General features: G+C 38.3%; 1 protein-coding gene across 1 annotated transcript in view; it reads left to right on the plus strand.

The window, feature by feature from the left end:
- ZFC3H1 (zinc finger C3H1-type containing) overlaps window positions 1-13662 on the plus strand; it is a 57883-nt gene that overhangs the window by 9477 nt on the left and 34744 nt on the right. Inside the window, 7 exon segments of the mRNA XM_067564022.1 lie at window positions 3630-3691; window positions 3970-4168; window positions 4400-4626; window positions 7017-7140; window positions 8703-8800; window positions 9840-10043; window positions 10827-10991. Of these exon segments, the coding sequence (XP_067420123.1) occupies window positions 3630-3691; window positions 3970-4168; window positions 4400-4626; window positions 7017-7140; window positions 8703-8800; window positions 9840-10043; window positions 10827-10991 (1079 nt within the window).

Genomic DNA, 13662 nt, shown 5'->3' on the forward strand with positions numbered 1-13662 from the left:
ATAAAACAAAACACAGGGTAAAACTTCATTCAGGTAAGGAAAGGGAATGGAGATATTATTATGGTAAAGAGGTAGGAAAGATTCATTGTAAGAAGTGGGTTTGAAGGAGGGCCAGATAGAAGCCTGATGAACAAAAAGTGGGAGGCTGTTCTGAATTGTAGACACAGCACAGAAGAAAACATGAATATGAGTGAGAAGAGACAGACTAGTAAAAAAAATGTGATTAGGAAGCTTATAGGGAGTAATTAGTGGGAGCATGAGAAATATAAGACAAAGGCATTGAGAATCAAGATGATTAGCTTGAGCATGATACAGTAGGAGACAGGAAGCCAGTAAAGGGAGGAAGGAAATGAGAGAATAATGGTTAAGGAAAATGGTTTTACCTTCGGTATTTTAGCTAAACTGGGAAGGGGAAAGTGATAAGTAGGGAGACCCAAAAGATTATTACAGTAATCAAGGTGAAATGATAAAGATGTGGCTTTAATATCAGGCTGAAAGGGGAGCAGTCATATCTTTGTGATAGCGTAAGAACCCATATAATATAGGAAAAGTAAATATATATATAGAGAGAGAAATAAAACTGACAGGTCTGGGAAATAAAAATTATTTTTTTAAAAAGAACTCTTAAAAACTATAAAAATAAGAATTTAAACACAAGACGAGTTGCAGGACATAGGACTGGCAGGGATCTCCTTCTTTGAGTCCAATCCCCTGTGGTCACAGACAACACCATATAATATATATAATTAGTTCATAAACTTATCAAGCTCCATCTTAAAACTGGTTAGGTTTTGTCCCCACTAGAAGGTTGGTCCAGAACCTCACTCCTTTGATGGTTAGAAATGTTCTTGTAACTTCCAGGCTAAATTTATTCATGGCTAGTTTATACCCATTTGTTCTTGTGCCAACTTGTCCTTGTTCTTAAATAGCTCTTTTCCCTCACTGGTGTTTACCCCTGTGATGTATTTATGGAAAGCAATCATATCCCCCCTCAGCCTTTCTTTTGGTAGCTGACCACTTGCTAGTGGTAAAAATGAATGCTGTAATCTTTGGTTGCACAACTCTAATTTTTAATTCATATATAGCACCTAACCTGGTAGGAGCTAAACCCATTACATAAAAAATACTAAAAACAGACCTGTTACATAAGCCACTGTCAAATTATGCTTACATGACCAGTATCATGATTATCCTCAGCATGCCTGAGAAGGTCAAATGATGATATACAACCCAAATTAACAATCGCAATGCATGGTAATTAACTAGGTTCAAAACAGAATCTATGGTCTTTGCACCGTGCCATGAGTCTTATCAGAACTTGGATTCTGGTGGACACTCAAGGGAACACATTTTAAAAGCAAAGTGCTCAGCTAAGAACTCTGTCACTAATCTTAGTTTTATCCCAGGATCAGATAGCAAGAGCGCATCCCAAGTGATTTCAACAACTGTAAATTGATATCTGGCCGGAAGTGGGTATTTCTAAGATAAATGAGTGTATGGGCTGCATACAGTAAATGGGGATTATAAGAAAACATCCTGTATCCTAAGGTGTTTTATATCTAATGCTATTCGGAGGCCCTGACGGGTACATTATAGCTGAAGAGCTATCTTATGGCTTGTCTACATTTAAAATGCTGCAGCTGCAGCACTTTATTGTAGACAATCCCTACCCTGAGGGGAGAGCTCCCATCAGCATAGGTAATTCACCTCACCAAGAGGTGGCAGGTAGCTACTTGGACCAGAGAATTCTCTGTCAACACAGGGGGTTGAGTCAGTTTAACCGCGTTGTGGATTTTTCACACCCCAAGCAATGTAATTATACTGACCTAATTTCCCTGTGTAGACCAGGCCTTAATTCTAATCAAACAAACAAAAGTTTTAATGCTAGTTCTCACTGTCCTCCTTTTATCTCAGGAAGAGGCTCTACCTCTTCCTCTCTGTGGAATAGCCCCAGGTGCTGTTTGTAGCCCTATTCTGTTCACCCTATATTTTCACCATCTGACTGCTGATTGTTGGCTGTATGATATGAATTAGTTTTGGTCCCTCTCCTAGGGGCACGTGGTCCACTTTGTAGAAACTACTATCACCACAATTAGCACTAATTGCACTTCTTCCCACCTTGAATCCAAGGATTGGAGAGATGCTCTAAAGGTCAATGTTGAGGCATGTGGTATTAGGAAATGTACTTGTATATGTTGTATGGCTAAATAGGCTACAGTTTGGAAGTGAAAAGAACGGAAGTGCTATTAATAAATCCAATAATGTTCTCAATCTGCATCAGCTATATTTTACATGTGTCTACTGTTGCCTTTATGCTTCAGTGTTTATTACTGTTTTAATGTAAGAGTTTATAACTCAGCTATGCTATTAGCTTTCTTTATGCTAAGTGAAACTTGGTATGCAAAGTTTTAACCCAAGAAAACCAATATTGTAATCCTTTTGTGCTCCCACCCCCATGACAAATCTGTTCAGTTAATTTTTTTAATCTTTAAAGTCATTTCAGATGCTTTTACAGTGTCTTCCATGTGCTTTTGTTTAACACTTTTATGGTCTGTTGGTCTGGCTTGTGTAACAAGCCTTTGAAATATTAAAAAAAAAAAAAAAAATTGAAGGTAAAGCATAGCTGATGTCATCCTGTTTCCCTTGTTCTCGAATGTGTGCTTTTTTAAAGAAAAGCACACACAGCAAGCAGGGAGACCTCCAGTGTGAGCTATATATCATTTGTATATTTTTTTTAAATATTCTATTTTATGTTTGAGATAGTATTTGCTTTGTATTTCTACTTTTCTTGGTATTTAGGAAGAGTCTTCTGCTAGGCCTTTGGTAGCAGAGAGAAAAGTGGGTTGTCAACTTCTCTTTTCCCAGTTTGGAGTATGGGCAGGGACACGCTCTAAGAGGGTCTAATATGGAGAGAGCATCTTGGAGAATGATTCGGCTGGTTTTGTTTTTTTTTCCTCCCCATCTGATGACAATGTGACTGGTGGGCAGTTAAACATATCTGCAGAGTAGAGTTCAGTTGGTGAGTTTTACTACATACCAGGCCAGTGATAACCCTAGGAGCACTGGTTTTATAGGAGGTGGAGGGGGTGCACCAATGTTCCTCTTCAGCGTTGAGTTTTCAGCTTAATCCTACAAGTTCCTGAGCAGCTCCTGGGGTGTGCCGAACTTCTTAAATTCCAGTGGGAGCTGAAAGTGCTCAGTGCTGTGCTGAATATGGTCCATAGGCTGTTGTTGCTTCAGCTAAAGCAGCCTGTCTTCTGCAGATGCCACTTTCATCCTGTTTATCCCGTAAACAAATGGGAGACTCTTCCATAGAAGCAAAAAGAAAAACAGAGGAAAAATACATATCAACCATAAAGATGGAAAACTATTAAAAGATAAAAGATCCAATCTCTACTGTCAGGGTGTTACTTCTTAAAGCGAGACCATTCATGCTAAGTTACACTAGCACATTTTCAAAATACACATCTGCAGCAATTTCATTTTTTAATATATTCTAATGTATTTAACACCTAAATAATATTAATAAAAATACCTTGGGTTCAATTCTGCACCATGTTTTAATGCAGTTCTATTAAGTGAACTGTAGCTATGTCATGTTTATAAAAATGTGCTATTTTGTTTTAAAGGAGTGGAAGACAAAGAACAAACAGTACGAAAGCTTAGTACTTCAGATGCTGCATCTGAAAAGGTAAGAGCATTGTGGCTGAAATTATATTGTATTTTATGGCATGACTTTCTGGTTCTTTTTTGCATGTTGTAAAGTCAAGTCATGCTTTAGGAATAGGTAGCATTAATACACAAAAGACCCTGATGAAATGTGGAATGGGATTTTAAGCTTGTCTCTTTATGGAAATCTAATTGCAGTCTCTCAAAAGTTTTTTTTGGTGAAAAATGCCTTTTTGTGAATTTGGCTAATGACACATTTAATGACTTTTCAATTATGCTTCTCCCTCCCCTCCCCCCAAGAAGCTACTGGATGAGGAGGAAGAAATGTCTGAATTGCAGCTTAGACTACTTGCACTTCAGTCTGCCAGTAAGAAATGGCAGCAGAAAGAACAGCAGGTGATGAAGGAAAGCAAGGAAAAATTAACGAAGACTAAAACTGTTCAGCAAAAAGTCAAAGCCAGTACAAAACCACATTCAACCAAAAAACCCAGCACTGCAGGTAATATGCTTAACATTATTAAAATGGTTAGCAGTAGTCTTTTATCTAATCAGCTATGTAAATCTGATATTAGTATAGAATCTTTACCACTATATTGCACTCGCTAGTACCTTTCATTCTCAAAATCCTTAGGGTTTCTACAGAATGTAACCTTTGGGGACTTGTGTTGGATATCTATGGAGGCTTTTAAAGAAATGAGGTGCAAGTACATGTATATATTTTTATTTAAAGCTAAGCAAGCTTTGAGGAAACAGCAAACAAAGGCTTGGAAAAAAATGCAGCATCAAAAGGAACAAGAAAGACGTCAAAAAGAAGAGGAGCAAAGGAAACAAGAGGAGGAGGAGGAGAGAAGAAAAAGAGAAGAGGAAATCCGAAAAATTCGGGATCTTTCAAATCAAGAAGAGCAGTACAACCGGTTCATGAAGCTTGTTGGGGGGAAGAGGAGATCAAGAAGCAAGGTAATGAATTTGTAATACTGTATTATATTCAGATGTTATGTTTTGAGGTCCTTGATTGATACATACTTTCAAACACTCAGAGAAATAGCATAGTTTAGTGGTTACAATATAGAATTTGGAGCCAGAAGTTCGTATTTTAATCCCATATTTGACTGTTTTTCTTCTGTGGCTTTGGTCATGTCTCAATCTCTCTGCATAGATTTATACACCTGAAAATTAGTGACCGGTAAGTGTTATCCTCATAAGTGTTCTGAGCATAAAATGCTTGAAAGATGTTAAACACTCTGTAAATAAGTATAAATCAATTAGTAGTCAATTCTATTCTAGGAGGTGTAAAGCCAGAATACTGCTTTTCTCTAGGTTTTGCTGTGGTTATTCTGGAAATTAAAATCATTGGGGTAGCACTCCCAAAGAGTGCTCATTTTAAGATGAATCATGTTGTACTACAGAAGTGAACCAAAAATCTAGATTGCCTAACAAAGTCCTATTCTGGCAAAAAAGTGTCATTAAGTTAGAGTTGCTTAGTGTTACCCTTCCAGAATGTGGAGGATGACTAAACTTAAATAGGAAAGTCAGGAAATAGAGTTGGGTGCAAAACACTTGAAGCTGGCAGTTAGGCACGGGCGCCAGACCAAACCTGACCCTTTCCCTAACAATATTTGTGTGTCTATGTCCCCAAACCAGTTCTTTAGCCTCATTCCTCTCATTTAGGTGTAGCTGCACTGCACCAAGTAATAGTTGCAGCAAGTTGCCTGTTTTCGCTCTCTCTCAAGAGAAGTGCAGGTGCAGCTAGAGTAATCAGGGATCCCTGTGTTTTGGGCTGTTATACAAAAGGTTCCATTAGACCAGTTCCAAAGGAGTAGCCGTGTTAGTCTGTATACAGCAAAAACAACGAGAGTCCTGTAGCACCTGAAAGACTAACAAATTTCTGTGGGCATAAGCTTTCGTAGACTGCAACCCACTTCATCAGTTGCATGAGGTCAGGTGATTAGACCAGTGGTTCTCAACTTATTTACCATTGTGGGCTGCATACACAGCTCTTTGTGTGTTATCTGGGCCACACCCACTCACTATATATATTACCTGTATGGCCCTGAGGATGTCACATGGGCTGCAGGTTGAGAAGCACTGCATCAGACAGTCACAATGGCTGTTTCTGGTTTTAAAATGTAACCGAGTTTGAAAGAGTTGTAGAAACAACTGTAGAGTTTCAGGGCCACTAGAATGGCTACCATTGTCCCTGCAGAGGCTGGCAGTCTACTAAATACATCAAGAATATAGGGAGATAGAATGGGGTGAAAGGCTTCTAACACTCTCATGCATATTCTGTGCTCATCAACACTCCATATCTGCATCAGCATTCACACAATGTCATGCATCCTCTCTGCCTTCTCTCCTGAAATGAGTCTGAAATTTGTGATGAAACCAGGCATTCTCAGAAGTCTACCAAAAGCAGCAATTGAACTCATGGTCCTCGGGGGGGGCGGGGTGGAAAAAGGGAGGGTGTGCTCAGGTTCAATATTTTGTTCTTGTAAGTGAGCAAGTGAGTGATGTAGGCTGAGCTCCTCTGCATAGTTGGTTGCATGAGGCATCAGGTATACCCCTCTCATGGTGCATATGCAGATTGCTTTTCTCAGATGTGCATGTCGTATTTCTTTTTTCCCTGATGCTTTGTCTCTGGAACCATTTGACCGAATGATCCAGAATTTGTGCAACTAACTGGCTTTGAGGCTTAGCAATTTTCAAGACCACCTAAATATGCACATGGATTTTTAGCGCTCAGTGAAGGTTGAAAGCTTTGCTCAACCTTTATGATCAAGTTGCTGAGTGTTTTTAGTTTTTCTTATTCAATAATTACTCTGCTCTTTTGAAAAAGAGATTTGCTTTTCAGCAGGAACTTTGGTAATTACTCTGATGCATTGGCATGAGCAATAGAGTTTTGAAATAGAAGTTAATTATAACACAATTTCTTTCAGAAACACTTTAGTCAAGAGTGCCCAAACTTCTAGCACTGGCTCATTGTCAGGAGCTTGATTGTCTTAAGTTTATTATGGGTTTGATAATTGAATGTATTTGCTTGTTTCCTTGATAAACTTGTAGAAACTGCTGTTTTCTCGGAATGTTTTCTCAGCATTCAAAACCTGCCGTTGATCTGCTCAATCTCTGCCTGTGGTTACATAGTGAAGAAGACTCTAGTTTGACTACTCAAGCTACAGTTGATCCCCTTCTTACCTTCCTCTTTCTCTGCTGTGTACAACTTGATTGAAAAATGAGTGAGGGGGACAGACAAGTGGTGGCAGTGTTAAAAATAGCTTTTAAAAAAAAATCAAATCAATAAACAAAAATGATTTAAGACAAACTAAATTAAAGCAATTTTTTTGTGTGCTTAGTCTTCAGATACAGATTTGAGACGGTCTTTAGATAAGCAATCTAGTGATAGTGCAGGAGGGATTTATCAATACGACAACTATGATGAAGTTGCCATGGATACGGACAGTGAAACTAACTCACCAGGTAAGATTAACTTTCAATTTCTGACATGGTTAAAAAGTATAATGAAAAATGTTGCAATATTATTTTACTGACATAAGAGAGATAAAATAGACAATTTCTGCCATCTCAGAAGAGAGGTGTTCATTTTGAGGACTGAAGTTGAATGGGTAATAATGCCCAGCAGTTTGATAACTGTGCCATTTAAAATGAACTAATTCTGTCCTCTTTTTGAGAATGTGTACACTGTTGGGGCTGCAGGGTTCGATGTAGTGGAATTGATTGAGCATGCTGTGGAGACCCGTTCAATCGATCACGGAAGTGCTCTCCGGTCGACACCTTTAATCCACCTTTCCCCACGCTCCCCTCCCCCCCCTCCAAAAAAAAAAAAAGAGTAAGACTGCGTCGACTGGAGGGCGTCTCCTGTCGACTCAGCGCAGTGGGGAGACTATGGTATAGAAATGTAAGTCAGTCAATGTAATGTAGCTTACATCTCTCCCGTTGACAGCCGGCAGCAGTGTAGACCAGGCCTAAGTCTGATTCTTTTTTATGTAACTTTGTATGCTCTAGGGGCCTCTAAAGATCTTCAGGCTTCCACTTAGCCAAATGTGATTAGAAATATCAAATTTGTTTTTAGATTTACATGGAATCATGTAGAAATGGGGGTTCCCAAAATGCGATGTGCAAAAGACTATGTTGGCTACTTTCGAGAAGCCTGTCCTGCACCCAATTTTCACACAAACTTAAATGAAACTATTTCAGCTCTCCTTTTCTATCAGAAAATACAGTTAAAATTTAGAAACATTACCAATATTTCAATAACCGTCGTTTTCTCCTATCTGTTTTTATTCCATTGCTCTTCATCATCTAATTTTATTCTCATATTTTCTCTTTTTTTCCCCTCAGCCAACTTCCTTGCCCTCTGGCTTCTGTCCCCAGACTTTCTCACTAGCTGCTTCCCTTAATCATTCTGCTGCCTGGACTTCAGAAGGACCCTAGAACCTACTGTTTCCAGGCATGCAAGCTATGTGACTCCTTCATAAAGAGGCGTGGGGCCTCTGAGGCTCTGGATCTATATGTCCCAATATTGACTACTCCTTGCATTTCTTCCCTGTCTGGTGCTGAGGCCTTAGTGCATGTTGCTGCTTCTCACCACTCGTTGCTAGATCAGTTGGGATCTCTGTATTGGGGCACGTAGTTTCAGAGAGCATGCATGTGTGAGTTAAATCAAACTGGAGGACAGAGATTGGTTTCACTTACCAGCAATATTGTCTTAGAATATTTGTATTCAAATTCTAAATTTAATAAAATAAAAAGTAGAAAGAGGGCATTGAGTAGTTCTGTGTCTTTTGTGGGGATATATACACCTAATTTGATCTGCTCTCACCTACCAAAGTTGAAATGTAAATTACTATGTTGCCTGTTTTCTCACTTTGCTTTCTGGCCATGATTTGAAATGAGATTCTTGCCTATATTTTTAGTTGGTTAATTAACAAATAACATGATTTAGAGTGATGTTTGGTAACAAGCAACAATAACTTACATTTAAATTCAATAAATAAGAATGGTATCTTGCTTCGTTGCAGCCTCTTCTCCAGTGCAGCCTCCTTTCTTTGAGTGTCCGATGGGATATTTTCCTCCTCCAGCACCACCAATTTCCTTGCCTCTGCCACCTCCAGTTACGGTAAATAATTTTATTTTATTTGTCTTTTAAATTTGTCAGTTTTAATATGTATTTTTTAGTTCTGTGTCTTAAAGAAGCACTATCTTGGCCCCTACATTTTATGTTGTATTAAAATGTGAGAATTTCCTAATAACTTCTAAGAAGTCTGCATACAGTAGTTCTTCCCAGGCCCTTGTGTGGTGCCATTGTGCTTCTGTTTCTTTATGCTGATCAATTGTCCCCCCTTTGGTGGTGAGGTGACTTGGAGTAACATAGCCCTCTGACTATGCAAAAAGACCTCCCTTTCCAGAGAATCAACAAAATAGGAGTCTAAACAAAATGAAACAATTCTTCCAGTCCTTTCTGAGCTCAACTGTCTTTACCTTCTTTGCTGCTGGCGTTCCAGTCAGTCCCTTCTCTTGCATCATCACTTCCAGGTGTGTAGTTGAAGGGTAGGGCAACCCAGTCCCCATTTCCATCTTGGGCCCCATTCCCCATGCTCTATATTCAAAGGTGTCTGTCCTCTGTAGCCTTAATATTCCCCACGCAGGGACTAATACCTACTTTGGCTGTGTCATAGGCCCCTAATCCACCTAATACCCGTCTCAACTAGACTCTGGTTGCCTTCTCACCAGGAATCTGCTAGCAGCCTGCCATTCTCTGTCTCCCCCTTCTCACCGAACACTGGGAGCTTTTATATCCTTCTCTGTGCCTAGTAGGTGCTCCTCCTTGGGACTATAAAAACTCTGAATGCCTAGCCTTAAAGGGCATTATAATAGAGCCGAAGGGACAAATCCTTAAAGGGCCAGCACTTTACCAGGCCACTATTGTTTTGGCACGTATTGTCATTGCCTTCCTCCTTTTTTTGTAAATAGGAGCAATTTAACTCCAGCCTTTGACGTCACTGTCTAAATCACTGCTATTTGAATTGTAATATCAAACCATGACCTAATCGGTTTAGTTCATGTCTTTTGTGTCTTTGGAATAATTTAGCAATGAAAGGTTTAGTTAATACTATTTGGTTTTCAAATCCTGTTTTTCTTTTTGTAATGCATCTCAGACCATTCAGCCTTTGAGCCAACTTTACGTGGAGGGCATTTCTTGTGTTTCTCTTGAGCCTCCTCCACCTCTCCCACCTCTTCCACCTGAGGAACCCGAACAGCCACCCAAACCTCCATTTGCAGATGAAGAAGAAGAAGAAGAAATGCTTCTACGAGAAGAGCTACTCAAATCTCTAGCTAACAAACGAGCTTTCAAATCAGAGGTAGTTCAGTAGTTCATGAATATAGCCTTTAGATGGCAGTCTTGAGCTAACTTGAAAGGTGACCTGCAAAGTGCGGAAAATAGGATGGTTTTTTTTTTTGATGCTTTATGGATGTATAAAACTACCCATAATGAGTTTTATACTACAAATTATAGGTCTTGTCCATCTGTTTTTGCTGGAGGACTGGTGTGATTATGACCTTTCCAGGGACTAAAATTTGAACAGTTCAAGGGGATTTTATTCACTTTTAACTATTTGTTTGCTTAGTACATATTTAACAAACTCTTGGAAGGAAGTTCTTTCTGTTAAAGATTTAAACACCACATACACTGTTATTTGAAGGCTGAGAAAGCTTTTGTTTCACTTCAGCCCTCCAGCAGAAATGAGATGGACAGGCCTTAACATTTCTAATATTTCTAAGGTAAAAAACAAACAGAATTTATCCCTACCCCTCCCTGTATTTGTAATGAAAATTAAATTTAAACAGTCTATATGACCTCATAAAATAGACCACAAACATATTTCCTTTGCAGATCACCTGTAAACTAGACCAGGACCTTTTTTGCCTACTACACAAGTGGTGGTAGTAATATATCTTTGATCAGAAAATTGAAATGTGTTCTGGTGAGCTAGTCTCTCTGTTATAAAAGTTGAGAGATGGCATAGGCACTTACATGCTCATATTTTTCATTTACTTTTCATATACAGCTCTGTAACTTTTTAAAAACTTTAATATAGTGCACTGTTTTTTTTCCTGATTGGATTTTTTATTTCCTTATGTAGGAAACATCAAGTAATAGTGGTACGCCTTCACCTCCAGTTCCAAATAATTCCCAACCTGTGCCAAGAAGCAATCTATCAGCAGTCAGTATTAATACTGTATCCCAGCCTCGGGTACAGAACACGAAGTTTGTTAGAGTACCGCGACCGCCACGAGCAGTAATCACAGTAAGGAAATAACTTCAGTTTTTTTTATGTAAGACTGTATCGTGAAGTAGTCTTAACTTGTATGGTTATTTAGAAGTAAAGAATGTTCTTATGCATAAAGGCATGTTATTCCCCTTGAAAGTAACTTTGTGTAAGAGTAGTGATTAGGAATATGTGGCATACTGGACCATTCTCTTTCCCTTCATTGCAATGAAATGTTTAATTCTCTGGTACATGTAAGAATTTATGGCTTCTCCGAGATGGAAGGAGATGTAGTGGCCCTTCTTAAATAACCTTTTAAAAGGAGTTAAAGGCTTTTTCACTTTTAAGGTTGGGGTTGGGGGGAAGAGACTCCTGAGAAGATTAGACGCATGAAGTAAGCAGCAAATGTAATTTCAGATTTTTTTTAGTAGTCTAGTGCAAAATGGTATAGTCATCACTTAATTAAACATCGTTTAAATCGACTTAGGTTAAACAGTGTCAGTTACCATTCATTAGGAATTTCAGACACGGAAGAATTTTTACCCTTTCACACTTTTAGCATTCAGCACATTATAGATTCAAAACACTGTATGAGCATTTAAGGCCTGATCCAAAGTCTGTGAGAGAGAATATTTAAATACAGTTTAGTTATTTGGTTTGGTATTACCTTGCACTAAATTGAATATGGGGGGAGATTTTACAGGAAGAAGATGTATGTAGATAGAAAATTAAAAAACAAACAAAAAAAACAAAACCATTGTAACCAGCATTTTTAAGTTGGAGAAGGGAACTAATGAGGCATAAAATGACTAGCACTAAGTGGTTGAAGTAGTTTTATTCTGACAGTAGATTTATCTGGTATTTGATCATTTATCTAGTGTGGACTCTGAAGGTGTTCTTGAATCTTATGGGTTATGAGACATGGGTTCAGATCTAGTCAGCACCTGATCTGTAGTGTCCATGATCTCTCTGGAGCCCTTTGAAGTGTTTCACTGCCTTCCTGTCTTGTAAGGAGAAGGGGGGATAGTACAATCAAAAGATAGAAGAGGGCTGACTGCACTGATGTTGTTTTGGTCAAAATTTATGAGAGCTTGTCAGTCTTCTGATATAACCTCTCATGTGTATCACTCTTTGTTAGCTGTATTTACTTTAAAAAAATTTCTTAGGATATCCCACTCTTTCACATAACTTTAGAGAGGACAAGGTCATATTTTTCCCTCTCTTCTGGCAAACAGTCTTTCTATCTTCTTCCGGTGTCTGCGGCCTACTTCTAACCTATTTTCAAACAATCTGAGAGTAATTTGAGTTACAAAGAGCGCCCAGCCTTTGTGGCACATTATACTTGTGATAATCATTTGGCAGTTGCATGTGTTCTGTAAACTGTTCTTTTGGTCATTTTTTATTTAAATCTGGTCTGAATCACTTTGTCAACTATTAGGGAATTTTGAAAGAGTTCTTTGTCCTATTGTCTTGAATTTTTCCTGGGTCAGATTTAATTCAGCTGTTGTTACAGAAACACAAGAAAGAAAAATTATACTAGTTAATTGGAGATGAATGCCAGTGTTTATTAGCCTTTTTAATGCAAGATAGCTTTTATCAGCTGTGATGTTGAAGGGCAGTTTTTGGTTTGAACAAGTCCCGACAACAGTTTTTCTGTATATTCTAGTTAATGATTATTAGCTTAGTTATTTTTTACATTTATTAAAAAATGATGGATGATATGTTTGTATATGGTACAACTTTGCTCATTTTTAACAACTTTTCATTTTGCAGAGCTGTTCTAATCAAGTGTTTTGAATTTTGAATCAACATAGTGATAGAAAATTCACTCAATTTTCAGGCTCGTTAAAAGCAATCACTTATTGTGAATTGGTAGCTTAATGTGTAGAACAGGAATGTTTTTCTGTGTATTTTAAAGGAGCTGTGGCCAGACTAAGACCTCATCTACTTTTAAAACTTATTCCGGCATAGCTATGTCAGTCAGAGTATGGGGGAAAAAATACACAGCATAGCAACATAACTGTGCTGGTTTAAAACCCCCAGTGTAGATGGAGTTATGTTGACGAAGAGAGCCTCTGTTGGCATAGCTAAAGTAATTCAGGGAGGTGGTGTTCCTATATCATCAGGAAAACTCCTTTTTTGGTGTATGCTATGTCTATAGTAGGGGGACTATGTCTGCATGGTACCTCCAACTAATCTAGATTCAATGTACATGGCATAGAGACTCTGTAGTGTAGACATCACGCTAGGTACCTGCAGCGGATTGCTTGCATAGCTGCTTCTCTATCTACAACAGATGAGATAAAAATTCTCATCTCTCTGCTAGGGCTGCGTTGGAAGCACTAAAGTGTTTCAATTTGTCTTTTTTCTTTTTTTTAATTAGTCTTGCAGTATTTTGTTGTTTTTAGTATAGCCTGAGTTCCTGAAGTCAAGTGATTATGTGAGACAGTTTTCTATTTAAAAAGTAAGTTTCTAACCCTTACAGTTTCAGAGAAAAGTTCGAAAATGTGCAGTGTGTACACTGAAGGCTCAAAAAACAGAAGACTAATACAAGGAACCCAACATTTATTATTTTTAAATCAATTTAAATCATGACTTTTTTGTGTGTGCCCAACTCATAATTTTTGAATCCTTGTGGTTGGCTATGTGTTGGAACAATGCATACATGATGCTAACATTACTACTGGGGGTGATGGTGAAGGGAGAAGAC

The sequence above is a fragment of the Emydura macquarii genome, unplaced genomic scaffold (assembly GCF_026122565.2).
Source record: "Emydura macquarii macquarii isolate MOO-44397 ecotype Brisbane River unplaced genomic scaffold, CSIRO-AGI_Emac_v2 contig_2636, whole genome shotgun sequence".
NCBI classification, from domain to species: domain Eukaryota; kingdom Metazoa; phylum Chordata; order Testudines; family Chelidae; genus Emydura; species Emydura macquarii.